The sequence below is a fragment of the Morus notabilis genome, unplaced genomic scaffold (genome assembly GCF_000414095.1).
Source record: "Morus notabilis unplaced genomic scaffold, ASM41409v2 Scaffold789, whole genome shotgun sequence".
In the NCBI taxonomy this organism is placed as follows: Eukaryota; Viridiplantae; Streptophyta; class Magnoliopsida; order Rosales; family Moraceae; genus Morus; species Morus notabilis.
The window spans coordinates 583,429-611,072 of record NW_010364361.1 but is presented as its reverse complement, the minus strand read 5'-3'; the positions used below and the strand labels follow the sequence as shown (position 1 = coordinate 611,072).

General features: G+C 33.8%; 4 protein-coding genes across 5 annotated transcripts in view; 2 read left to right on the top strand and 2 right to left on the bottom strand.

Moving 5' to 3' along the window:
- The window catches only part of LOC21406831 (3-isopropylmalate dehydratase small subunit 3), a 2,638-nt gene extending 1,136 nt beyond the window's left edge, over positions 1-1,502 (top strand). Inside the window, exons 2-3 of the mRNA XM_024171104.1 lie at positions 1-125; positions 1,236-1,502. Of these exons, the coding sequence (XP_024026872.1) occupies positions 1-109 (109 nt within the window). The 3' untranslated portion in view covers positions 110-125; positions 1,236-1,502. The remainder of the gene's footprint in view (positions 126-1,235) is intronic.
- A 2,661-nt stretch (positions 1,503-4,163) lies between these two features.
- On the bottom strand, positions 4,164-11,946 carry LOC21406830 (E3 ubiquitin ligase PARAQUAT TOLERANCE 3). The gene is made up of 15 exons (XM_010106578.2): positions 10,963-11,946; positions 10,380-10,476; positions 10,038-10,119; positions 9,744-9,910; positions 9,520-9,599; positions 9,349-9,414; positions 9,088-9,244; positions 8,838-8,989; positions 8,547-8,711; positions 8,158-8,457; positions 7,831-7,872; positions 7,452-7,698; positions 7,122-7,244; positions 6,554-6,632; positions 4,164-5,162 (listed from the first exon to the last, which is right to left on the bottom strand). The coding sequence occupies exons 1-15, from the start codon at positions 11,126-11,128 to the stop codon at positions 4,464-4,466; spliced, it is 2,622 nt and encodes an 873-aa protein (XP_010104880.1). The 5' UTR covers positions 11,129-11,946; the 3' UTR covers positions 4,164-4,463.
- Positions 11,947-15,786: 3,840 nt separating this feature from the next.
- LOC21406827 lies at positions 15,787-20,330 on the bottom strand. Its single transcript, XM_024171105.1, has 10 exons — positions 20,108-20,330; positions 19,502-19,561; positions 19,344-19,383; positions 18,206-18,384; positions 18,021-18,059; positions 17,777-17,863; positions 17,395-17,455; positions 16,825-16,949; positions 16,100-16,191; positions 15,787-15,995 (listed from the first exon to the last, which is right to left on the bottom strand). Exons 1-10 carry the CDS (start codon positions 20,153-20,155, stop codon positions 15,881-15,883), a joined length of 846 nt encoding a protein of 281 aa, XP_024026873.1. The 5' UTR covers positions 20,156-20,330; the 3' UTR covers positions 15,787-15,880.
- Positions 20,331-26,913: 6,583 nt separating this feature from the next.
- Positions 26,914-27,644, top strand: part of LOC21406826 (probable glycosyltransferase At5g03795) — a 6,758-nt gene continuing 6,027 nt past the window's right edge. For both annotated transcript variants that reach the window (XR_002902936.1, XM_010106574.2), the window contains exon 1: positions 26,914-27,207. The gene's annotated coding sequence lies outside the window, so the exon portion shown is untranslated. The remainder of the gene's footprint in view (positions 27,208-27,644) is intronic.

The following is a 27,644-nucleotide window of genomic DNA, read 5'->3' as shown; positions in this document are numbered from 1 at the left end:
GAAAGAGTACAAATTGAAGCCGATCGGCGATGCCGGGCCGGTGATCGAGGCCGGTGGGATCTTTGCTTATGCCAGAAAGACCGGCATGATTCCCTTGCTGAGTGCTTAATTTTGTTCCTTTTCAGGTATTGCTTTTTTTTCCCCATTGCTGAATCTTTTCAGTTATGTAGGATTTCAATTTCGATATTCTTCAGCAGCTAATGCCAATTACCTTAATTTAAGGGAAATTCACTATCTTTTTGCTTTCCCCAACCAAAAAGAAAAATTGATGATCTATAGGTTGTTAAATGCCAATGTTTTGCCCCAAAAAACAAAATGAAAAATTGATAATGCAATATGGTAACTTATAGGTTGTTTCAATCCAATGCTAGCGTTCAAATCCCTTAAAAGTTTAAGCTTAGTGAATAGATTATTCTCTGCTGTAATAATTAATTAGTTGGTTTTTGTGTTTTGTGTTTTGTTTAATGCAATTGCAACGTGGTTTGGTTTAGAACTGTAATTTGGTTCCGTTTCTTTTGATTTTTGTACTTTTCATTGCGAATAAAATCATGATTTGGGATTGGCCTGAGAAGATGATTGAAGAAAGAAACGAGGTTTGTGAGAAAGAATGCTGCGTGTCAAATTTTTCAAATTCTAGAGTAGATATATCCTGGTTTGGCTAATTAGTTTTGCTAGTTAGTAATGGTAACTTTTACAAACTTTATTGGATTATGCCTAATTCATAATTGAAAAATCATGTGTAGATTTCGAGTTTCTACTACGCACTTTTTCTTTCTCAGGTTTGTGCAGCCGTGCTTGGTTTCAATGCTAATACTCAAAACGGCATTAGATTAAATTAACAATATGCAATTGAATTGGATATGATTTGTTTTTAGTTGGATGAGCTAATAACAATATGCATTAAATAAACAAGTACATTGTCCAGATTACTCTAGTGTTGTGAACTTTGGTCGACAGGTAGTTAATCTAACCAAGCGTCATATCTGATTATGTTAGGAGTGCAATTTCACCTGAAGTAGTCATTTTGTGATTCAAATATAGAGTTTACTATAATTAATGTTAATGATTTTGTGCTGCGATCTCATAATTTTTCTTTTAGGTTGGTCAAATGTAAATTTCTCTTTAAGCATATTGAGAGGAATAATATATTATATTTTCCTTTCTTAATCCGCTTGGACTGGACACTTTTTGATTTATTTCTGTTCCTCAAATTTTAAAAAAAAAAATGTTTGCAGGGTTTTCATCGTGGCGTAGGAGTTGCAAGAGGCTATAAATAGTTATCAAAGTTCCTGAATCTCTTATTCCATCTATTTTCGATGTTAGAATAAACGATCATCTCGACCTGCTTTATTTATGGAATGTCAACACAGTTGTACCTTATGTTGTTATGTTCGCCTTTGGTAGAATTTTCAGTTACTTTCGTGTAGCTTTTTTATGGGTTTGATTGAAATGGAGAAGGGAAAAAAAAATGAATTGAAGTTAATTTACAGATGATTTATGCCTTTTGAAGTGCATCAAATTAGTTTGTCGTTTGGAATTGCGTTACTAAAATACTAACTTTTAGCATATAAACACTATGATGCATGGAAATGGAAATCTCTTGCGTACCCTTTTCTTACTTGGGAGTGAGAAGTGATCTTTGGCCTAATTTTTTTCAACTTTTTTCATAAGTTGAAGGGTCGAAGCTCAATACAAACCAACTATGTTTGAGTTAATGACAATGATCTTTCCTCTTTTTTCAACTTTTTTTACAAGTACCTTTTATTTCTGAAATTACAATTCGCTAGAGTATAATTTGATTTTCTTTATCAAATAAATAAAATTATATGATATTTTGAATTACGATATTTTTAAAAGTTTGTGAAAAATGTTGAAAATTGAAGGAAGATTTTCGTAATTAATCCACCAGTCTAATAATAAATATATCACATCATTATCCGAAAAAAATATTCACATTCGAGACTCATTTCTTAATAAATACTCAGTTTAACCCCAATAATAATTTTGTTTTAAGGTATATTTCTTTTGAAAACCACATGTTAGGAAAACTAACACAGACTCGAAATAGAACTCAAGAAATCAAAAGACAACGACGCGCAAATTGTTTCACCGAGGTTCGGATTCAAGAATTCTACGTCCCCCGTTGGGCTCATTCGCAAGAAAGCCCTTCCACTATTTGAGAATTGATTACATCTAAATCACTCAGAGATTACAAGAAGTAAACCCAGAAACACCCAGAGAAATCCCAAACTAGTGCTATACAGAGAAAATATCCAGTGAGTAAAGAAACCCTTTTACCCAGATTTTCTTAGCTCCCAAACACTCTCTCAGATCTCTCAATTACAGGAACGTGTTTCTCTCAGTACAATCTTACAAAAAAAGTACTCTGCTCGCCTTTTTTCTCTTCGAGCCTGCTAGAAGCAGGATAATGCCTTGTTTAATAAAGTTTCCTTCTGTAGAGTAGTTAACCGACTTTCCTTCTCCACGTGTCTTCAGATTATAGGCTTCTGCTCCATTAACCAAAACTCTGCGTTTTGGCTCTTCAATAAATCAATTCTCAACTAAATGATGTCGTTTTTCAGGAATTAATCTCACACAACATCCCATGTTTGTCGCATGAGATACTTTTTATTTTATCTAAAAAAAAAGTTTAAGGCTTTTGCTCTCAAAAAAAAAAAAAAAGGCTTAAAAGTCGTATTTTAATGAAATACTAAAATACTTCGTGAGACTTTCCTAAAAGAGTAAAAGAAAAAAGCATATAAAAAAAGTGTATGAATTAAGATTTGTATTATTACTTTTGATTAATACATTTTTGTTATATAGTTAATTAAGAGTGAGGAGTAAAATTTTTACTCATCCACTCTTTAAAGGTCAATTTTATAATTTTCTCTTTCTTTCTTTCTTGGATTAATTTTAAAAATTCTCCTGAAATATGACCCTTGTAACACTTTACCTCATAAATTTTAAAACGCAATATCAGCTCCCCCCGAACTTTGTTTCGTTAATAAGTTTTTCCCTTATGTTATAATGAGTAACGAAAATTGAACGTGTACTTATTTAGTGAGAATTAAAAGTACAATTACGTTTAAACCTTCTGAAAATATAAAAAATAATAAGAAAACATAAAGAAAATCCTATATCTCTCGTCTATCTCTCTCTGACTTTCTTTCTTTTTAATTTTCATTTTTTCCAATTTCTAATACCAGGCTCCTTCTTCTTCTCCTCTTCTCTATCTGGCGAGCCCAGCCGTCGTCATCTCGCCGACCCACCGCGCCTCCTCCCTCTTCAGCCTCGGTGACCCAAATCCCCACCATCGTCACGCGACCCGCGCTCCTCCTTCTCTAGCCCCGGCAAGCCTAGCCCTCCTGCGACGCACCATTGTTGCACCCAACGTTGCTCTTATCTCTCTCTAGCCCCATCGCGACTCTATGTCCAGTCTCGACAACCCAACCCCATCGATGTTGCAGGTGGAGATCTAGTTTCTCAGGTTTGGGATTTTTTTTTTTGTTTCTCAAAGATAGAGCGATAATCGAGAAAGAGAGAGAGGAAGAGAGAGAAATTAGAGAGAGGGAGTCGGTTTTTTTTTTTCAAATTGTGAAAGTGGTTTGACAGTGGAGAGAATTTCTGTGCAAGAGATTTAGTTTCAGAATTAGTCTAGAATTACCCTCCTCAGATGGATCATGTGCCTAACACGTGTCGAATTCCATCACTTATTGTAACAGAAAGAGAAAACTTGTTAACAAAATAAAGTTCGGGAAAAACGGATATTACGTTTTAAAATTCGAGATATAAAGTGTTATAAGTGTCATAATTCAGAAAGAATTCGGAAAGAATTTTTAAAATTAAGCCTTCTTTCTTCTTTCTTCTTTCTTTTTCTTCTTTTAAAATTATGTGTCTACGTAGACCACCAAGAGTTACATTCCACGAAGAGTTACATTCGCCACACTAGTTAAAAGTGGAGCCCCCAATACGTTTAGCAAACAACCAACAAGAAGCTTTTATAATAGAAAGTAAGAATGCTTGAAATGAATCAATAATAATAATACTACGAATCAAACAGTTAAAGGAAAAATTATAAGGTTCATAACGACTAAAGCATTGAAAAGGAAAAGTTTAATATTCAGTTCAAAAAAAAAAAGTCTAATATTAACCTTTATTGTCGGAAAATAATTTTTATTATAAAATTTAAGCAAAGAGTACGTATAAACTGAAAATAAAGCTCCAGCCTTCCACAAAATGTTACATAACGACGGAGGATAAAATCATCACCCATTTTAGAATTATCCCCTCAAAAAAAAAAAAAAAAAAAAAAAGTTTCGATCATATCAATATCATGACGATGACCCACTCAATCTCTCCCCTCTAATCCCCTGTGCTGCATGTAGTCTTCATTGCACTCTCTCTCCTCTTTCTCTCTCACCAGCAGTCAGAGATAGGGAGAGAGAAACTGCAGTTGCTCTGCTCTATCTGTGCCTGCTCCGATCACGTTCCCTCGAACCTCTAGAGTGCTTCGGCTCTTCCATCTCAACCGGCGGTGCAGGTGGCGATGGCTCGTACCTTGACGGCTTCCTCTTGAAATGCCGTTCGTCGTCGCTAGACTCGTACTCCACCGACCGCGACTTCCTCCCTCCCCCGCTCGTCACCGACGCTGCCGCCGCTGCCTTCATTGACGAAGAAGACGACTTGTGATCGTCGTAGTATCCATTCGCCGTCGCCTTGTGGTGATGAGCCGCCGAAGACGCGGAGGCACCGACGCCGGCCGCCTCCACCGCCGCCGAAGGAGCAGAGGAGGAGGAAACCTTGCGCTTCTTGCTGGCCGCCTCACCCTCCGGGAAGCTTATGCGTGAGAAGACGCTTGCCTTATGCTTACGATCTAACGCCGCGGCCGCCGACTCCGAAGCAGAGGCGGCGGAATGTTTACCGGAAGCTTCGGAAGATTCGGCACGGCGACGGTGATGTTGGTTGTTGTGGTGGTGGTGATCAGTGTCGTCGCGATCGTGATGCCTGTCATAGTCGTAGTCGTGGTCGTTGTGGTGGTTGTCGGACTTTCTCTTGGGAGGTCGTGGAGGTTCGAGATCTCGCGGAGGTCTTTCAATGGAGGATCTCTCCGATCTGTGGCGTCGGTGATAGTCAGGACTCGACGGTCGGTCCACTGGTAGTTTCTGCACAACAATATATATTAATTATTATTTCTTTTATAATATTTAATAATAATATGATTATATATGATGTTCGTAACACAAATAGATTATTCTTTTTAAATTAAAAAAAAAAGAATAAAGGAGAGGAAACAAGCAAACAAAAATATATATTAACTTAAATATTATTCATATACATATTGTCACGGGCCTTTATGTGCCCACTTTATTTTTTTTTTAAAAGCAAAAAAAAAAAAAAATCTGCACTTGGGAGGCACTAAAATTTGCTCTTTTAGATTTAGGTTTAGAGAGGAACTCTACTAAACCTTAGTTTACCTTTACTATTTTCTTCTGTTTTCCGTATTTTTTCATTTAAATTTGGTTACAAAGTTAAACTCAGATTTAAGAGTTGGCCTTTTTGAGGACAACCTGATTGATAAGAAACATGGTAGTTGTTCTATGATCACGTTTATTTTATTTTTTTTCCCTTCACATTAAAGAAAATTATTACTTCGATGCACAAAACCATTCGCTTTCACTAGAAAAATTATTTTTGTTCAAAAAAAAAAATGAAAAATTAGTTGATATTATTATTATCATTATTATAAGATATTTATTGAAAATGTCCATTGATGGTGTAAAATGGGTAAAATGCAGGCCTGGAACAGACAACCAATGTTCAACTTATCCAACTTCTGCCAAAACCAAACAGAATTAATTAAAAAAATCGTTTCTTCTGTTTGAAAAAAAAAAAAGGAAATTAGCGGGACAAGCAAAATTAATCCGTCCCATTCCTCCATTAGAAGCTAGCAATGAACTGCCCACGCACTGACCAAAGTAGACAAATCACAAGCATTAAAAAAAGCCAAGTAATCACTCATAACAGAGGAAACCAGTATGAAATGCAAGTCTTTGGCAGAATAAGTTGGAAAGAATTCGAACAAGGCGTCAAGGCACACCGCACGCGAAGATTCTAGTTTTTTGATTCACTTCGGCAAGATTTTTGGTAGCTTGCCTCTGTTTAGGACTAGATTTTAGTTTCTAATACTATAGTTAAACAAGTCATCAAAAAAAAGGGGAAAAATTAAATGGTTAGAAAAAAAAAAAAAAGAAACAAAACAGAAATTCCTACTACATGTTGAATCTAAATGCAGCAAAACATAATAAAAAATAAAAAAAAGAAAAATTAAATGGTTAGAAAAAAAAAAAAAAAAAAAGGAAACAAAACAGAAATTGCTACTACATGTTGATTCTAAATGCAGCAAAACATCTCTTCCTTTTAGGGAGGAGAAGATAACCGCATTTCTTGCCAATTTGGCGACGTCTTGTGAAAATCTTGCTAAAAACCAGAAAGAAATCTTCTGCTGTGGTACACAAATGGGAGGAGAAAAATTAGGACGATAAAAGGGACATACAGATTTTGGTCTCATCATAGGGATGTCGCCACTGCTGCTCACTTCTCTGCCAAAATCCCGATCTTTCACGAACTCCCTACTGCAAGAAGAAATAGTAAAATTGGTTAAGCATATGGCAATTGAAACTTCAGTTTTACAGCAATAAGCTACCAGGCGCCATAAATAAAAAGCCACAGATTAACACCATTGATGAAGCCGCAGGTGTTATTTAACTATCAAATGAAGTGATTTTTACTTTAGAACTTATAACCTAGGATTAACAAAACGAAAACAGCAAGCTAACAAAATTCGAAACAAGAGGTAGGAGCTTTTCAACTCAAAAGGGGAAATCATCCAACCAGGTTGTGTAACTTGAGAAGATTTTAAACCTTACGAAAGATTAATGCTAACAATTGCCATTTAGAATATCAAGCTATTCGTATTCAAAACAACTTTCTAAACTCTAAAATACAGCCACAAAATTATAGACAACAACATGCAGATGACCACGTGTCATGTCATCCACCGTTTCCCAAATTGATCTAGATGCATGACAAATCAAAAATTAAAACAAAAATTTCAATTTTACCTTTCAGCCCCCCGTCTCTCCATCTCACGCTTTCTTCTCAAGTCAGCTTTCCGAGCCTCAAATTCCTCTCTACTCATGGCAGGGGGTGGAAGGTTCATTGGCATACTAAACTCCGCAAGATCCCTGTATATATTCAAAATTGTTATCCCAATAGTGAGTAGCCATATAGGTTCATATACTTTCAACACAGCATTAATTTGCATTTGTAGAGCAGTCAATAACAAGTGCCAGGAAATCTGCCCGCTGACATTCATATAACTCAGTCTGTCTGTCTATCTATCTATCTACCTAACCAGATAAGAAAGGAAATCTACCAATGCACACACTTACCTCTGAAGTGGAACAGGAGGGAACATACAACCTTGAGAAGCATATGGATCCTGTGGAACGAAACCTGGAAATGGCATGTCTAGGGGTCCGAGACCATAACCCATATAAGGCATAGGTCCAGGGAATGGCGCCATAAATCCGTCCATACCAGGTTGCACTCCTGACCAGTATGGATTATACGTTGAAGGCCCCATAGGCATCATATAATTATCAACTGGAAAATCTTGTGGGGCTTTCCACTGCAAATCTGCAAGGAATGTAATAAGGAATAAATAGAAGTACGTAGAATAAAAATGCCCAATCTCAATAATAAACACAAAGTGTGTGTTGGTTTGTTAGAACGGGAATATATAGACCAGAAAAAGCATGAAAGACGTACCATTAGCAGGCATGCGAATTTTCTTCTTTTTCTTTTTCCTTCCTGCAATAAAAGAAAAATATAGATTTAAGCTAGATGGTTATGACGATCCCTGAAATAAGGAATATTCAGATATATTTGCATTGCTTCCTTCTGTCACAGATTTAGTTCCTTTTTTTTTCCCCTCTTCTCCTTTAACTCTCTTACTAAGTCTAAAATGGTTTCAAATGCATACAACTGGTAATGTAACATCAGTCACAAAATTATGATTTGACAGTGAATATGCAACAAATTGTGGTTGAGCTGATATAACCTAGGAATAAGAAAACTGCTCAAAGTATGTATTACCTAGTTCCCCAGAAGCCAGCTTCTGCTGCACTTCTTCCTCAACTAATGGAGCACTGCCTTGTGATGCTGGTTCCTTCACACTGATGGACTCATGGGTGGCTTCAGATACATCAGCCACTTTGGAAGTCCTCACTTTCTCTATCGGCGGCTGTGTAGCAATTACAGGCTTTGTCACAACTGCAGTTTCCTGTACTTTTGGAGTTTCTTCATTACAAGGTGCTGGATTTTGTTCTCCCTTAGAAGCAGCAGACATAGTTGGGGAAGGAATCTTGGGCTGCGGGCAGCGTGCAGACTCCATGTCTAAAACAAGAAAAATCGAATTGAAATTAGTTGAAAAAAAATTACATCAAGTTGTAGCGAAACAGATGCCAGATGTCCGAAATGCATACCTTGAACTTGGAATGTACTCCCAGCATTTTCAGCACTACTATTACCAGATTCCAAGATTCGATTGATTGTATCCCGAAGTGTCTTATTAGGCAAAAGATCATCCGCCAGTATATTTGTAGCCCCACAGACACACATTGACTTTGAAATAATATAGTCCCTGATACCTGAGGCAAAGTTTTATTTATGTCAGCTTACACGTGCATTATGGTGATTGATACTACACTACCGAAGTATCATGAAGTAGTGGCAAAGTTCTAGGGATTAGAAAAACAGGGAACACTGCAAGTTACATTTATCACAGAAGCTCTTAAAGCAGCACTTGCTAGTCAAGACTGCATCTTTCATTACTTCCTTGCACAGTGGACAGTGTAGCTCAGGTGGTAGGTCACCAACAGACCGTGTAGTAGATGGTAACCCCTCAATTTCCTTCTCAAAAGCAGCTCTGTTTTAACAGAAAAAATATTCTGAATCATTTTTTGCCCCAATGATTAAGAGTGAAAATAAACAATATTGCCAGTAAGATCTTATTTATCAACTTACTCATTTGGCTTCAAGACAGCCACTGCACCACTTGGCAACGCATATGAGCCATCTGGGGTTGCCATCAGCATGGACTTTGGAATGCCAGTGGGTGGCTTCACTCTTTTGATGTCAAAATTGGGATCGCCATTTGTAGGGCAGTGTTGAATGAAATGTCCTAAAACAAGATTTCAGAAGATAAAGCACATTTTTTACTCTTAACCACAAACTCAAAAGAAGCAAAATATTTTATTCATGCCACATTATAGAACATAAACATACCAGGCACCTTGCACCTGTGACATACATAGCCCTGTGGAGGTGTTTTCCTCTCCAACCCTACTCGACCTGAAATCAATAAAAAATTTGTTCAGTCTCATCACTTGTACGGTTAAGGACAAGATTTTTAAGTAAAAATAACTTATAAGATAAACATAAGAATAAGAGAATCACCGAAACCACGTCCACCCATCATCCTTCCACCCATACCTCGGACAAAACCTCTACCAGGACCAAACCCATCAGAACCTTGACTGCATTTCAAATACAAAAACGTGAGCACACTATTCAGTCTACAAAATGATACCAACACAACACGCCTATAAAAAGTTGAAAATTCCAATGAAAATTACAATATTAATTAACTAATCAAGAAAATACAGAAAAAAGAGATTAACCGTTGCCAATCCAAGGCTGGAGTTTCAATAAATGCCTTAATCTTGCTATCCTCATCAGCTTTATTTGTAGGGGGAGCTTCTGGAATTACATTACTTGACTGAACTGGCACGGCTTCAGGAATTTCATACAAATCACCCCCAAGATCATCCCATTCAGAGTCATCAGGCTAAGAAGTCAAGATAAAACAGGTAAGAAATTATGAATACAAAAGTAGGGATACTGAAGATGAAGCAACGCAATGTAATAATCTCATATTAGTTAACAGATTAAATATGAGGGAGACTAAAGCTTACATATTTCATGATAGATGAATCAGCTACTGGGAAGCTGGTCCTTTCCGGTTCAGTGCTTTCCACCTTTTCTTCCACCTTTGGACTGCAACCAAAACATACGTCAAACCACAACAATTTATATTTGTATTGCAACTAAAAGTCATACAGTAGCAGCAGGCTTTATGCCACATTAGCAAGCTACTTGAATCCATTCTACACAAGAAACAACAGTACAACCACAAGGGATAGTGAAAGCTGCACAAAACCAACATTGCTAAAAGCCTTCACAGTCGATTGCACAGTGACAGCAAAACTTTTAAGATATTCAACAAATAATAACAGGTTAAAGGTTTGAGATAGTACTTTGGATCAGTAACAATGGGCATACGAGGCCTTCCTGGAACGCGACGAATTAAAACGGATGTATTTTTTGGTATCAACATTGCTTCATCAAGATATTCTGAAATTCGAAACAGAGAACAGAAGTCGATAAACACTGCAAAGACATTAATTGGAAGAACAAACATTACCAGAATTCGAACCTCCCAACACCCAAAACAACACTATAGTTCCTTGGAACTAAAACTAAGACTGACCATCCCACCAGATCCCAACATCGTTCTCATGACGTGTTTCCTAACAAATTGTGCTAATTCAGCACAAATTTCGCCGATGAAGATTTTGTATTTTACTGAGTTAATTTTACCACACCCTTGACAGCCACTAATATATAAGATAAAGAGCACGCGATGACAATAATAACCCAAAATGCCAATTGAAATTAACCGTGCAACAACCCCACCCCTCTTCCAACTTCTATACAACTAATCATCATATAATCAATATAAACCAAACCATTATTATCTAACCACCTAGAAGCCATATTTTGGATTAAATTAACGCTAGTTTTGAAGAGAATAAACTGTATATCTAAATGTGAACCAACCTTCATTGGTCTGGGCGTTGGTGACCACAAGGTCGAAATCAGTACCCCTTCCCAAATGCTTGAATTCAAAAATTTTTTCTTTCAAAGTACCAACTGAGATGAAAGGACCGTCCATAGGAATTGAATCATAATCTCTCGCACTCTTAAATTTATAATACACCGCCATGGTAAATTCTTTTCTTTAATGTCTTCTAAAAAAAATAATATTATATCAAAATAAGAACAAACAAAAGCCCTGAAGCCAAGATAACCAAAATTCAAAGGCCACCAAAAAAAATATACGGCCCTTATATTCAAAAAACAAAAATAAAAATTGAAAGGTACAAAAATTCAAGCTCTTTTTATTTTCTTTTTCTTCAAATACTCAATAAGGAATCGAACCGCCGCGTCGAAGCTCGTCCAAAATCTTCTTCAATTGAGACCGAGATTTTTCTGGAATACGAAAATTTTGTGCATCCAATTATGCAGAAAGTTGGCAGAGACGTAATCTTGCGAAGCCTCGATCGAGAAAAAATATCTGAATCAACCAGTGCGTCAAGGGCTTCCTCCACTGCCGATCACCGCCGTTGCAAATCAAACTTCACCTCCCGGAGGAAGACGAATCACCGGTTCTTCTTCTCAAAACGGGACAAAGCAAACGCCGATCTCTTCCTCCAAAAAAAAAGTTCCAGAATCGGAAAACCCTAGATTCAGGAATTGATCCGATGAGCGAACAACAAACCAATCCGGGATCGGATCTTCGCGCGGAAATCCTCGACTGGCCTCGGAAAAACTCGCGAACTCGAGACGCTTCTGGCACACCCGAAAACAGAGAAATCGGGAATCTTCCAGCGAAATCCCGAGAAATTGACGGCGCGAACAAAATTCCTCCGCTAATTTTCAAGCCCGGGGACGATTGCAGAGGTCGAAGAGCATGGTTGAGAACTAGGGTTAGGGTTTGGAAGCTTTTGGTGGAGAGAGAGTTATCGAGGATTGGATTTTCGGATGATTAGCGATCCATGAAATAGAGTCCCTGAATTATGTATTTATAGGGGACGGAATAATTTGCCTTTTCTGGCACGAGCGATCATACACGCTTTCTTTTTTTGCGCCGTGTTTTTTTTTTTTTTTTTTTAATTTTATATATTAGCCTAAATGCTCGTTTGTTTAACGTGTTCAAATAAATGTATGTGTTTGGTATGAGAATTCGTGTCATAATTTAAATTATAATTCGTGATTTGTTATAGTGTTTTTTCTCATAAAAAATACACATAAATTGAGAATAATTCTGAATTTATAAACCAAACGTATAATTATAGTTTTGATTCTGTTACAGTATTTTTTCTCATAAAAATTTAAAATTTAAATGTTAAAATTAAAAATCACTGATTTAAACGCATAAATCAAACAGACACATTCATGACGCATGGTTCATATAATTTATTTATTTTTCTTAAAGCTAAAGTCTCGTCTTTTTCTTTTCATTTTGTCCTCTTAATACTTCGTTCATTTCACCGATTTGAGTTTTCAGTTTTAAATTTTTACAGTAAAAAATTCTCATAAAATGTCACATCTCAACTCGAATTCGCGAAATGAACGAGTTTGTTACTAAACGCGTAATTGTTTTATAGGAATTTTAAAGAAAGTTATATACACTTCTCAATTGTCGTTTTCATTTTTGTTTTTAAGCTTTTTTTCACTTTTTTTTTTTCCTTTTTCAGAATCTAAGATACAATTTATCTCTTTTTAAAATTTTAAATAAAGTAATGAAGTTAAACAAGAATGTTAAAGCTGTCAACACTCTGAAATTTCACTGCACTGAGAATACTAATGAATAAACAAGAATCACACTATTTTTTGTTTTTGGTGAATAAGAATAGACCAATTTGCTGAATGGTGAATTAGTGAATCAGATGCTCCATTATTACATCCTACATCGCATTATTACATCAGGGGAAAATAAACTTATAACAAGTAATTTGTGGAGTTTTTTTTTTTTTTTTTTTTTTTATAATGATACAAAAGAATATGGTGAGAAAAGCATACTCTTGTATCAAACTCAAGAGTCAAGTCTTTGATTTTTGTTACGCAAATACTAGTATGCTTGTTCTTGCAAAAAAAATGTTCCAAATAATTTTAAATGATTTTATTTTTACTTTTTTGGCGATAAGCTTTAGGCTCTTCATCAATACATGTAAAATCACGCGTCCAACCATGAAGGCGAGGCACCACTTTTTTATTTTTTATTTTCTCCCGCTTTTTTTTTCCCGGCTCTACCCCAATGGTGCAAGATGAAAAATGTTTATTAAAATGAATAATGTTGAGAGCGTTTGGAACTCGTTCTAAAATAATTTTATTTTTTATATAAAAATGAAGATGAAAACGTTTTTAATCTCAGACATAAATCATTTTTAAAAATGTGTTTAGTAGTTTTATCAAAAGATTATTTTCAGTATAAAAAAATCCATTAATGTCTTTTTTTCTCTCTCTATGCTCTGGAGAGGAGAAAATGAAAACAAAAATTGAAAAACGATTAAAAGTCGTTTTTTATTTCTCTCATTTTACACTAAACAAAAAAATCATTTTTATTTCTATTTTTTATTTTTATTGTGTCAAACGTCGTTTTAGAAATGTTTTTATTTTTTTCTTTCTTGAAAAACGTAAAAAACAAAAATAAAATCAATTTCAAACACAGCCGTTGTATTATCCTTGGATTCTTTCTTTTTTTCTGCTATCAATTTTTGTCGTTGGATTGATCAATGAGACACGATTCGCTCTCAGATAGTCCGGAACATTCTAGTTCTACCCCCCAAAAAATAATAATAATAAAAAGTTGTCATCCAAGCTATTTATAGCAAATTCAAGGTTACGTACAGTGTCACTAACAGTCACGATGGTGGGATCTGTCAGAAAACGTTTACCAAACAAAAAGAAAACACGTTTGTTCATTTACATCTAAATTGAAAACAAGTTTAAACTCAAGTTATAATTTTATTAAAGTTCATATTTTTTTATAAAATTTGAGTTTGAACTTGAGTTTAGGATTAAAATCTGAGTTTAAGTTCTCCCTTCAACTCAAGTTCATAAACTCAAACTCAAATGAATAAACAGTATTTTTTATATTCTTAAAAATGACACAACTTTTTCATTTTAATTCCGATTGAGATGATTTTTTTCTATGCAATCACAACGAATAGACGAATAAAACCCCACACATATACCATATTAAAATTTTCTATTACCATTGAGTTTTTATTAAAATACTATCCAAATATAAATTCAAGTTTTGACCCACTTAAACACAAACTCAAATAGATTCTCAATTCAAACCATAACTCAAAATGTGCATATCCAAACACAAACTCAAATTAGAGTCATAACTCAAACCATACTCAAATACACCTTAACTCAAATCACTCTAACTCAAAAAATATAAATGAACAAGCCCGTAGTATTAAGTGTCATTTAGTAGTGCTGTAGATTTTAATAAAAATGTTGTCAGTTGTGTTAAAGCGAAAAACAGTTGTTATAAAAAATAGTTGAGTATTTGATAAACTGTAATTTTATAAGTATTGTTAGTTTCAAAAGCAGTATAACAGTGTCTGATAAATTATGAGGTTGAATTACTATGAGTAATTAAAATGATTAAAATAGACACGATATAAAAATTTATAAATACATACTTATTCTAGTTTTATACACAAATATTTGCTTAACTCCCTTAAAAAATGTTTTTTAAAAAAAAATTATTTCAAAAAGAAAGGGATTTAAAAAAAAAAAAAAAAAAAAAAAACTACCTTAAAAAACTCCATTAAAAAAAAAAGGAAAATTGCTTGCTTTGGATACTGATTGTTTGATCGAAAATGAACAGAGCAAATAATAAATTAAAAAATTAAAAACTCGTTTAGTTTGTCGATTCGAATATTTAATTCGAGTTGAGATGTGACTTTATATGAAAGTTTTTTATTATAATAAAAAAATTAGATGTGACTGTTTTTTAGAACTTTTTACTGTAACAAAACTCAAATTATAAACTTAAATTGGTGAAATGAACGGAGCCTAAGTCTTCTTCTTATTTCTTTTTCTTTTTCTTTTTTGTTTGTTCTCAGCAAGTCTTCTTCTTCCATCACTTGCAGACCCAAAAGTATAGTATTTTTCTTCCATGGGTTCACTAGCGGACCTAAAAAAAACCCAGATCCTAATCACATCCCCACCCACCCCATCACAGATGTTGCTCCTCTCCCCTCGCGAACCCGGCCAAATCACCTCCTCACCGATTGATTTCCTACTTTCTTCCCCCATCTGTTGAAAGCTAATTTGAAGTTTTTCTTATTGCGTTAATTTTCAAGTTTTTTTTTTTGGTCTAAATCTATTGTTGTGAATTTTGTGAATTTTCAAAGATGTTGTTTATGTTTCTCAGTGAATGGTTTAAAGTGCATTGATTTCACAGAAAAAATAAGTAATCGAAAGTGAGTGGAGAAGATGAAACGTTGAATGTGTTCTCTGATATTTGTTACAATTCATCAGGCGGAGACAAGCATGTTATTTTTAGAATTCATTACAGTTATTTAAGGTATTATGAAAGTTTCATTAATTATCCAGACATGGATGATTTAGGATATTATGAAAGTTTCATTAATTATCCAGACATGGATCATCCGCTTTTGGCAGTGGATTGTTTGCAAATTCTTTAATAAACACTTTTTTTAGTTTCTACCGAACACAAATCACAAATTTCAAATATGAATGGGTAGAGAAGTTATTTTGAGCTCTAAAAAACACTACTAAACATACCCAAAAACAACTTTAAAACCTTTTTGTTTCTATTATGGTTATATTAATAAAATTGAATAAAACTACACTTGAACCAACAGTCGGAAAAAGGAGAATATGATGCTGGGTATTTGTAGGAATAAAAAAAAAAAAAAAGAAGTTAGATTTATACATCGGTTAAAATCAAGGAAGATACAATCACGACATATGCCAGAAAAAAGAAAATGGCTATCTGAAGGAAAAACTTCGGATTTTCCCTCATATTTGGGGAGGTGACTGCCCTGCAAACCAAACAACCATGCACTTTGATAAAGCAAGAAATAAACCAAATACACAAAAGATAAGGTAAAAACATTCATACTTTCAGTCATAAGGGAAACATTACCTAGCAATGCGCTGGGAAAGTCGGTGAAATGGCAAGCTCTGGATGAAGACAATACCCGGTCCTGTTAGAACGGCCATTACTAGATTTTCGCCCTGCATTTCGAGAGGAGTTGGGAAAAGCATAAATTATTGGAAGTACACAGGATGAACAATTAAACTGGCGCACTGGTATCTGAGAACCCCAAAAGTCATGTGAAAAGTGAGTGGAAAAAATGGTCGCTTGCCATGGCAGAGGTGATGAGCCTAGGGCTAGTGGGAATCAGTGGAAAGACCAAAAGGTGCAAAAAGGTCATTCAATACTATTAGATAACCATGAGAACCTTCCAGTTGACTTTAAGTATCATTCTTGTAAAGAGGAGGGGTCTGTTTTGTTACCTTACTCTACTTTACCATGAAACCTACCTAAGAAGATCTAAGAAGAGAAATGCAACATGCATGGAGAACTGCAATAATACTTGCACAACATACTACAACCATAAAAAAGACCTTGTTGTCTTAGCCAATATACACTCCGCCTAGTGCCAACCATAACTATAGCCCCAAAACTCACTGAACTGAAAGTAATTCTATCTGACAAAATTACAATTGATGTGTCTATCTTTTTAAATAATACATACATGTAAACACCACCAACTTAGTTTGAGAAATTAACATAAAACACAGAAACAATAAATCAGACACCAACGAGAATGGGAATGAAAGCTGATAGAATTTTGAATATCTTACCCCGAACATTGCTTTTCTCATGGGACCATTGTATTTGATTTGGATATTGACTGTGGCAGTCAACGCGACAATGCAAGACACGTCAACAGCTAGTACCTCACCAACCTCAAGATTTTTCTGTACAACTAGCAGAAATAAAACCACATTCCCCAAGTATCAGAGAAGACAATAATCTCAAATCAGTTAGTTAGAACCCTATATCCAGTTCTACAAACTAGAGGCTCCAGGAAGGCATGCCTTATCCAAATTCCTATCAAAGGTTTAGGCGAAATCAAAGAGGTGGAAAATGAAGAGGATCCATTATCCAACAAGTCTGCTGTTGAAAAAATTATACACACTTTTTAAGTCTTTAATGTTTCTGTTAGTCATGACACACGTAAGTTAAAAAATTGGGCCCGGTAAAGTTATACTCTAGAATTATATACAACAATAAAAATAAAAATAAATATAAAAAGAGCCAAGAAAGTTAATATTAGCATTCTCTTCACAATGCATGGTGGACCCAAATTCATAAAAAGTCACTTTCTCAATTTCACAAAATATACATACGTAGGGCAAAGAAGTGCATACCAGATCCACCAGCAAGTATAAACGCAAGCCCTTGGCCAGATAGTTTTTGTCTTAGAAATCCCTAAATAATAGTGACATGAATGTGAGATAGATAAGATGAAAATTCGGCAACTTGGGGAACAAAATAAAAGAGAATACTAAGAGCCCGTTTAGTTCGCTGATTCAAGTTTTTAATTTGAGTTGAGATGTGACTTCATGTGAGAGCTTTTTACTGTAACAAAAAAGTTAGATGTGACTGTTTTTTAGAGCTTTTTACTGTAGTAAAACTCGAATTCTAAACTCAAATTGGTGAAATGAACGGGGCCTAAAAAATGCAAAATAAATCAACAAATTGTATGAAGCAAAACAAACAAAGTAGCTACGAAGCTCCTTAAGACCTCACCTCTGCGCCAGCAATGGCATTACGTGGCCTATGATCGACTGTATTACTGACTTTGACATCATTGACAGAGCAAAGAAATGCATCTGGCTACAAAATTAAAATGAAAGTCCCATAAAATTTTAGCTAAAGAAAACTAAGATGAAAAAGGAAGAATTAAAGTAAATAACCATACGATACAAGAAGAAGACTTAATAAAGTGACTAAGTAGAACAGAAAAAGTAATCTATGAAGAAGATAAAAGTACCTGGCATAAAATTTCTCCACCAAACATTGCCAAATCAATCTGAAAAGTAATTCGTATTTAAAACAAGAGACGACTACATTCAACTGCAATTTGAAAACCACATAAACTAGGCCAACTAGGCCCAAATTAATAGAGATGAAAAAATGACTTGTTCACAATAACTTTGATAATTTAAAAGCACAAACCGGGAGAATTCTGGCAAGAGATGGAGCAGCAATACCAACAAATCCATCGCTTGGGCCAGAATTACGAAAAACTATGCTAGTGATGCTCTTGCCGAAAAGCCAATGCCACACGCCCACTTCATTTTCAGGAAGAAATACATTTTCCATTTCAATTGACCCAGACATGAAGCACATTGAACCTGCAAACTAGTTCATCAACCATTTGTGCGTGGTAATGAAATTAGACCATCTCCAATGCAAATGCTAATGCCAATTGTATATTTGACACCAAAAAGTATGATATGATATATTATTTTTATTTTTGCTCCAATGCATAATGCCATTTGAAATGCTAAAATCTACTTTTTCTATAATCATTAAGCTTTGAAAGTTGTAAAAGTAAATTTTTAATTTTAAAATAATTTGAAAAAGCAAAAGTTGTAATGATTAAATGAAAAAGTATCCATATCAACCAATATGAATCAAATGCCAAATTTACCATATGCTATACTTGGTGGGAATTTTGCCACAAAGTATAACATATGGCAAATTTGACACAACAAATAGCATTGCATTGGAGATGCTCTTAAGTGCTATCTAGATATATCAAGATAAAACCAGAGAAGGTATTAGTCAACTCCCATAACAACCAGAAACTGCGGTAGGGAACGCGGAAAACAAATTCATTTTAGGTCACAACTGACAATATGCTAGAAGAATGTGGCAAAGATTTCTAAGCTCCTACTCCAATTCACAAGCAGTACAACCATCCAGTGCAGAGGCACTGGTCAACTGAACAAAACACTCAAAAGACAGTGGCAGGCCAAAAACAGTACGTTAGGTCTTAAATTACAAATAAGTTTCGTTTGTGAAGTCAAGTTCTTCGTAAAATCAACCATCAATACACAGCTCATGTTTCGAATACATCTCATTGGCAATAAACATTCCAAAGGCCGGGATTTGGAATGCAATATGTCAAGCATCTCGACTATAAAGAATATACTATGTAATCATCTAAAGAGATCCAAACATGATGGAGGATTGCATTAGCTAATCAGTAGGAGGAAAAATGGTAAGCCACCGTCTCTAGAAAAAAGGAACACAAACCAACAAAGAATGTGATGGTAAAAAATAATGACACGTTCAAAAGGAAACTTACCAGGCCTTGCAACAACCTTTTCTTCAGGCTTCAGCATTATCTGAAAGATGCAAGAAAAAGAACAAGGACAAACTTTAACTTAAAAAGGGCAGAGAAACAAAAGAGTACAAGAGAAAATAAAGATTGAACAACAAATTTCGCGATGTTTAAGCATATACCTGAACCACCTGAGCTTCACCACCCAATATTTGGAAAGGTATCATGGCATCTTGTGGACTCTACAAGACATTATCCCATTATTAAGGATAAAATACAAAGGAAATTCCCAAATTCAACTTAATACAAAAGTGGCTACTTCTTAAATCAAACCAAACTCTATAATAGGCATATAAATGGACACTAAAATTACCAAAACCCAAATACACGAAATCAACAACGATGATCTCCACTTAAAAACCATCCATTACCAACAACAAAAATTAGAATCCTGTCTTTTTTTCTGGAAATTCTAGTTTATCCTCTTAATTAAGCTCCGACTTATAGTGGCACTGGAATAAAAGCACATATCAAGCTTCATTAATCGAATAAGCCATCCACTGGCACCAAATCCAAAAACCCTAAGACGAATGTAAGGCCTAAAACCGAGCTAAAACCCTAAATTCACCCCCCCCCAAAAAAATCTAATTTTCCAATTCAAGGAAAATAGATGGGAATAGCGGAAGTATAAATCAAATTTCTTCAAGAAATAGACCTAATAGCAAACCTGAAATAATAATTCAAAAGAATAAGATGAAATCGTAGAGAGAGAGTGTGAGAGAGAGAACCTGATAAACATAGGGCTGAAATGGAGTTGAGAAAAAAGGAGCAGCCATGGCGGAAACGCAGAGAAGCAGCTTCGAATCAACCGGAGAGATCAAACAGAAAAAAAAATCTTAATTCAATTTCGAAGATTTCCCCAGGCCATCTTTTGATCACTGATCGGATCAAGACTTTCTAATCTCTGCAGATACAAATTTCGGAATAACAACGAACTTCGCTGGGTCGTTCTTTTTTTCTTTCTGGTAGTGGCTGTAGAAGAATTGAAGATAGACGAAATTACTGTAATAACCTTAATGGTGGGGTTTGATTGCTTTGGAGATCGCGGAGTTGACGAGATCATATAGTGGCATTTCGGTCAATTGGTATTGAATCTCATCGACAAAGTCTTCCTCGTTTCTAGTGGCCGGGTACACGTTGGCAAAAAACTTTGACGTGGCGAAATTTCATTGGCTCAAGTATGATATCTAGACGTGTCAAAAGTCGGTCAGTCCTTCTCCTTTGTTATTTATTTATTTTTTTGGTAATTGCGCTATTGTGTAAGGCTCCGTTTAGTTACACAGATAAAAAGTTTGCTCTTTTGGAATTTAATTTGAGTATAATTTTTAAGTTAAATTTGAATTATAATTTAAGTTAAACTTATAACTTGAGTTTGTATTTAATTGTGTACATTTGAGTTATGATTTGAGATAAGAATCTTCTTGAGTTTGTGTTTAAATGAGTCAAAACTTGAATTTATATTTAGATAGTATTTTAATAAAAACTCAATGCTGATGAAAAATTTTAATAGGGTATATGGGTCGGGTTTTATTCGTCTTTTCGTTGTCAACGCATAGAAAAAAAATCATCTCAATCATAATTAAAACGAAAAAATTATAGCATTTTTAAGAATAGAAAAAATATTGTTCATTAATTTGAGTTCGAGTTTCTAAACTCGAGTTGAAGGAGAAACTTGAACTTGAGTTTTAGTCTTAAACTCGAATTTGAACTCGAGTTTAAACTGAAAAGAACATGAACTCGAATAAAGTTATAACTCAAGTTGTATTTTTTTGAGTTTTTCACTCAAAAGAACAAGTCCAAAGAGTATGAATGATAGAACGAATGATAGAGAGAGTTGGAATGATTGGAAAATAGAAAGGATGTAGAAGATTTTAATAAATTTTTATATTATTTAATTGGATGTAATGAGAGTTAAAAAAATAAATAAAGATTATTTATTTAATTATTATATTGTCTATTTTATTATTTTTTAATAATTTATTTTGAATGGTGAAAAAATAATTTTTATTTGAATTTAATTAGATTGGCTCAATAGAATGATTTAAAATGGTGGGTCTAGAGATACTCTCTCTCTATATCTCCTCTCCCTCCTCTTCTCCTTCCTATCAAATAAGCCCCGTTTTTTTTTTTTATTCGAGTTTTGCTACAGTAAAAATCTCTCTGAAACAGTCACATTTAACTTTTATGTTACAGTAAAAAGCTCTCACACAACATCACATCTCAACTCAAATTAAAAACTCGAATTAACGAACCGAACGGGCCCTCATCTTCGCCCTCCACGACTCTCCCTTCAACTCTCTCTCTCTTTCCATCTCTCCCTCTTACCAAACATGCGTTTACACTTGTGTTGCATTTAGGTCCCTATGTTTATCTATTGCATTTGTCTTTAATGTTATTCTTTATGGACAGTGTTTTCTCATGTTTTGTTTTGCTATGTGTGTCACCTGAGCAATCTATTTTTATTAAAGAAACTCATTCTAATTTTAAACATGTAATAATAAAAGAAATTAAAAAATAATTACATATATGTACATTTTTTTATGAAGCGCATTTAAAAAATTAGATTTAAAAAGAATAGATGTATGAAAATGTGTGTTTTAATCATAACGCATATTTTTGTCAAAATGTTATATTTTTATAAATAAAATCGACCATGCTAAAAGAAAGATTTTGATATGGACAAAGTAAATAAAAAAATAATTAAGTTGTACATATAGATAAGAGAAAAAATGTTCACGTAAGTGCATATCTGAGCATCATAATTTCACTAATATATTTTTTAATATATATAACATATTTAAAAACAAGGCTTTTTTGCATGCTCATTCCCCTTAATTTTACGAGTTTGATAAATTAGTTCATTAACTTTTTTTTTATTGGCAATTCACTCTTTAAATTTTGAAATTTGTTGTATTGTTGGTCAAATTGAAAACGACGTTAAAAATTTAAACGGTATCTTTCACATGAATGTTTAATAAAAAATAATTCTGGTATTTTTGCATTGAATTGAACCCTTTAAACATGTCATGAATGAAAAAAATTTGGAAATTAGGGGACTCTTAATTTTTTCTCCAAAATGTTTAACTTTCAATTTCAAAAAAAATTTCGCTCGTGATGCGTATATGATGATCAATTCAATGGAAAAAAGATGTTAATTACCCTCATTGAACACTCATGTGGAAGACACCGTCTAAATTTTAACTTCGTTTTCAATTTAACTAACATTACAATAAATTTTAAAATTTAACGGGTAAATTGCCAAAAAAAGGTTAAGAGACCAATTTACCAAACTCATAAAATTGAGGGAGTGTGCATGCAAAATAGCCTAAAAACAAATTACACAAAAAACTAATTAGGGTATCTACCTAATATAAAAGTGACAATCTCCCTACACACGCTCGCCGATCGATGCCCGCACGAACCTAACCCCCTTCCCACGGCATTGTGAACTCCTCACCCTCTAGCCAACATGAGCCCCGATGATGTAATGGGTTGTTGACATTATTAGGGAGGAAGACGATGATTGTCGCCTCTCCAGATTCTACTCATACATGTAAGCCCATTCATTTTACCGATTCGAGTTTATAATTCATTTTTTGCTACAGTAAAAAAACTATAAGAAACAGTAAAATTTAATTTTTTTGCTACAGTCAAAACTCTCACATAAAGTCACATCTCAACTCGAATTAAAAACTCGAATCAGCGAACTAAACGGGCCCTAAATTGTTTAATTTGCAATGATGAAATGAAATTGTAATTTCAAGTTGCTGTATTTAGTGTTGTACATAAACCCGAACAACCCGCAAACCCAACCACCCCACCCCAACTCAACCCGTAAAAAGCAACTTGTAACATTATTTTTTATTTTTCGGCCCACTAAATGTCTGGCCCGAGGTGTTTGGGGCGGTTTGTGGGTTGGGCCTCTGATAACCCGCATACCCCAACCCAACCCGCACAGACATGCATGGGCCATGTCCTCTAAGTTCTAAGTTCTAACCCTAGGCTCTACTCTCTCTCGTCTAGCAACTATCCTCTCCACACGCAGACATAGACTATCTTCAGTCCTTCCTTGACCAGTCGAACTAGATCCTTAAGTTCTAGACCGCTGGTGGCCTCTTTTCACCTCTCCTTTCTGCCTCTCCTCTCGGCTCTCAGGCTCTCTCCGCCTTTCCTCTTGGCTCTCTCCGCTTTTGGATTGAACTTTCATTTTTTGAATGATGAGCCTGACCACCCAACCCACTTCGCCCGGCCCAACCCAACCCAACACAACCCAAACATCATTGGGTTGTAAAATTTTTTTAACATCGTTGGGGCCAAATATGAAATATGTGCAACTCGCACCCTTTGGAGGCGAGGTAAGAAAAAACCTTACCTCGCACCAACCCAACTTATGTATAGCCCTAGCTATATTCTTCTCTTATTTCTGAAATTTTGTTATTTTATTTTTTTGTGCTTTGAGGTTCAAATTTTGTTGCTTGAATGTTCTCTGCCATTATTGACAAATGCTTTTGGTATGTGGGATTTCACTTCTTTCTTTAAGCAACCAAACAAATTTATTTTGGTTTCATTATGATTATCGTTGTAATATATATTGAGAATTTATTTGAATGGTGATTTGTGAAATTCTAATGTTGAATGAAAGGAAGAAGATGTGCGGAGCTTTGATCAGGTCCAAGAAGAAATGGAGAGAGAGAGAGATAGATGACTAGACGAGGTTTGCGTTTAGATTTGTTGATTTTTCTTTTGGTTTCTTTTAATGTTTTGGATTTTTTTTGAAATATATTATTAAAGTTGAATTTGATCCTTAGTAAGTTGTGCATGTGAGTGACATATGACAATTATGTTAAATTTTTAACAGTGTTATCAATTGAATTGACTATGTAACATATTGTAAAGTTTAAGGGGTTAATTGTTAAAATTCAAAGTTTAGAAACTAAATGGCCAAACACGCAAAATTCATGGGGCATCCGTACAAATAAATTTAAAATTTACTTTCTATGTAGTATATTTTTTTTCATCGTCCCGAAAGAAGATCTACTAGCTCTCAATTATGATTTTACAGGTTGATACTGACTATGTTCATGCATCTAATTTGAATATTTATAAGCTCAACTATCAAAAACTAAAACCATTTTGATTCGCAAAAAGACTCTATGTAATCATTTTCTACATAAAGAAATCTTCACCTTTTTAACAAATCTCAATACATGAGGACACGCTCTTTTCGTAAGTTCGAGTTGAGAAGTAAATTTATACGAAAAAAAATATTTATCGTAAAAAAGTTAAATTTATATTTTTGTGAGAAAAATAATGTAACAAAAAATTTAAGTTGTTATTTAAATTGTGAAAGGAAAAAGCAGTTAATTTTTAATTAAAGGTGAACACTTAAAAAAAAATTGTATTTACGTTAAAAATTGTATTTACGTTCTTTCTCTTGCCTCCTTGTAAATTTATTATTTATCATAGGACTTTTTATTATGATACTGTAAGTGATAGGTTAAATTTAGGGACGAAAGGGCCTCAAACTTGAGCTCGCTTTCAACTTTTTATTTATTTTAACCTATATGCATATATCCCGAAAAAATTAAAATAGTCTATTATACAATTAAGTTTTAATGCTCAATACATTTCAATTAAGTTTTTGTTAAATTTTTTTGAAAAATATTTCTATATTATGCTTAAAAAAATAAAAAAAATGGGAAATGAAACGTCGGGTTACGGCCTAGAAAACTCACACACACATTATATTTTTATAAACAAAATACAACCACAATCAAATTGACCACCATCATTTTAGAACCAATGTCCAATTTTACTTTTTAATGGTTCGATCCTCAATTTCCAAATCTCAAAACTAACCATCTTTGATATGAAACTGACTAATAGAAACTCATCGATTTTTAACCGACATACACTCCTAGCTCTCACACATAAAAGCCTTTTAACTTAATAAGAATTAGAAATGAAAAGAAAAGGTAAATGTAACCTAATTTAATCCCTTCTCCTTCTCTGTAAGTTATTTTATACTATTAACTAAATGTAAGAGTTAAATCATGATTGTTAATAAAGTAAATTCTAAATTGTTTTTTATCCATCACGAAAAAAAATCCAACTTGCTTTTTTATAGCATGCTTAGTCCAAATGATCATTCTCATCTTCTACTAAAAGAAATTAATTCAATTTATCTATTATGCAAAATATTTGTGTACTAAGTTCTGCTTGACGATCAACTTGAAACTTACATTATTAATCTTTGTTTCAACAACATATTCTTGGTATTAGAAAGCATAGGTGATCTTATACAAAAATAAATGGTTGAGACAAAAAAAAAAAATGTATATATATTCGTTGATAGACTCCTACATCAACATTAATTCCACAATTTGTTATTGCTATTCTGAATGTAGCATTTCTTGCTATGAATATGAAGAATCAGCTATACAATAAAATGATATTTTACTTGCGTATATTGAAAAGTACAGCTTAAATACTCTTGATAATGAGGTTACTATCGCCTCCTTCACTTCGCAGATTCGAATTTTCAATTCGAGCTGAGATGTGACATTTTCTGAAAACTTTTCATTGTAGCAGAAAAAGTTAGATGTGACATTTTCTGAGAGTTTTTTACTGTAAAAACTTAGAACTGAAAACTCGAATCGGTGAAATGAACGATGCCACATATAACACTTTTATGACATGAAAACTGTCAAGAACAAATTATAGTGCGTTAACAATTAACTTTTGACTAAATTTTTGTTGTAGTTATAATTAATCTCTTCATTGGTTAAACTTCTTGATGAATGTATAGTGTCAAGCCGTCAACAACATGTCTATTTATATTAGAATCAATATCACTTAAAACAAAAAAGAATCAACGATAAAAAGGACTTTTTTCTAGTAGAATTTCTCCACCAATATATAGGGCGGTTTTTGTCTATTAAATCTTCTAAAAATCACATCAGAATAATAAAATATTTTTAATATAAATTTAACGGCTGAAAATATAAACTTTTTCAATAATTTATTTCTTTATTGTCCACAAGAAAGATTTCACAAAAAGAAAAAATGTAATGTTAGGAAACTCTAATCCCAATTATTTTGTACAAACTTGCGTGATATAAAATTGTCGTATTTTTACTAATAGATGTAGTCATTTATTATTAATTGATTTGATAATATTTTGAGCAATTATAAATAAAAAGATGACAATTCATATATCACGTAAATTTATATAAAAAATTTGAGATTATAAATGGTGTCTCTAGTATCATTCAAGGAAAAAAGAAAGATAAAACGAGATTAATTATTATTTTGATTAATGGGATAAAATAAAAAGAGATTTTTTTTAGTACACTAACATATTAATAGATTAAATTTTTTATTTATTAAATTTATATAAAATCACATACAAAAAAAAAAAAAAAAAATATATATATATATATATAAATCTAACCACTAAAAAAAATCTGACATAATGTTAGACCTACTAGAGAATCCCATCACACGGCAACAAGAAATCTCCAAACAAGAAATGTCTATATATGGACACACAACACACGGCAGCATTTTTACGTACCCGAGCCGTTACCGTCCATCTCGCCAGTACTCTGTTTCCCTCCATCTACAACCATTTTTCTTCTCTCTTTACTTTTAATTTTCCCCGCTTCCCAAGCTCATTCGTTTTCACTTTCCTTTTTTTCTCTTTTCAATACATTCCATACCCAGATTCATCGCGATCTTCTTCATTTATTATTTATTATTTATTTATTTTTCTCTCAGCCAATTCTAGCTCGTTTCTGCTCTGTTCCGTTCAGATTCTTCGATTAAGGTATGATGATTTCTTATTCAATTTGTCGCTCTTTCTGTTTTTTTTTTTTGTTGTATTAATGTTCTTGTTGGTTGTTGATTGTATCAATTGTTTCGGTATATTCTTGTATCTGCGTTTCTTTCCCAATCTCTGGTTTTCAAATCCAAATTCGAAAAGAAAAATTGAATTTTTTTGTGTTGGCAATATTGGAAGTTTGGAGTTGGAGACCGAGAATAGAACGATTCTAAATCTGAACGAGCTTTTCGAATAGTTTGAGAATTTGGAGTTCAAGTATTGCTTGGATCTATATAGATCAAGAACATAATCAGTTCAAGTAAATATAGCTTCAATTAGCGCGCGCGCGCACACACACACACACACACACACACATATATATATATATATATATATATATATATATAGGAGCCTCGCGCAGAGATATTACACAGAACACATAA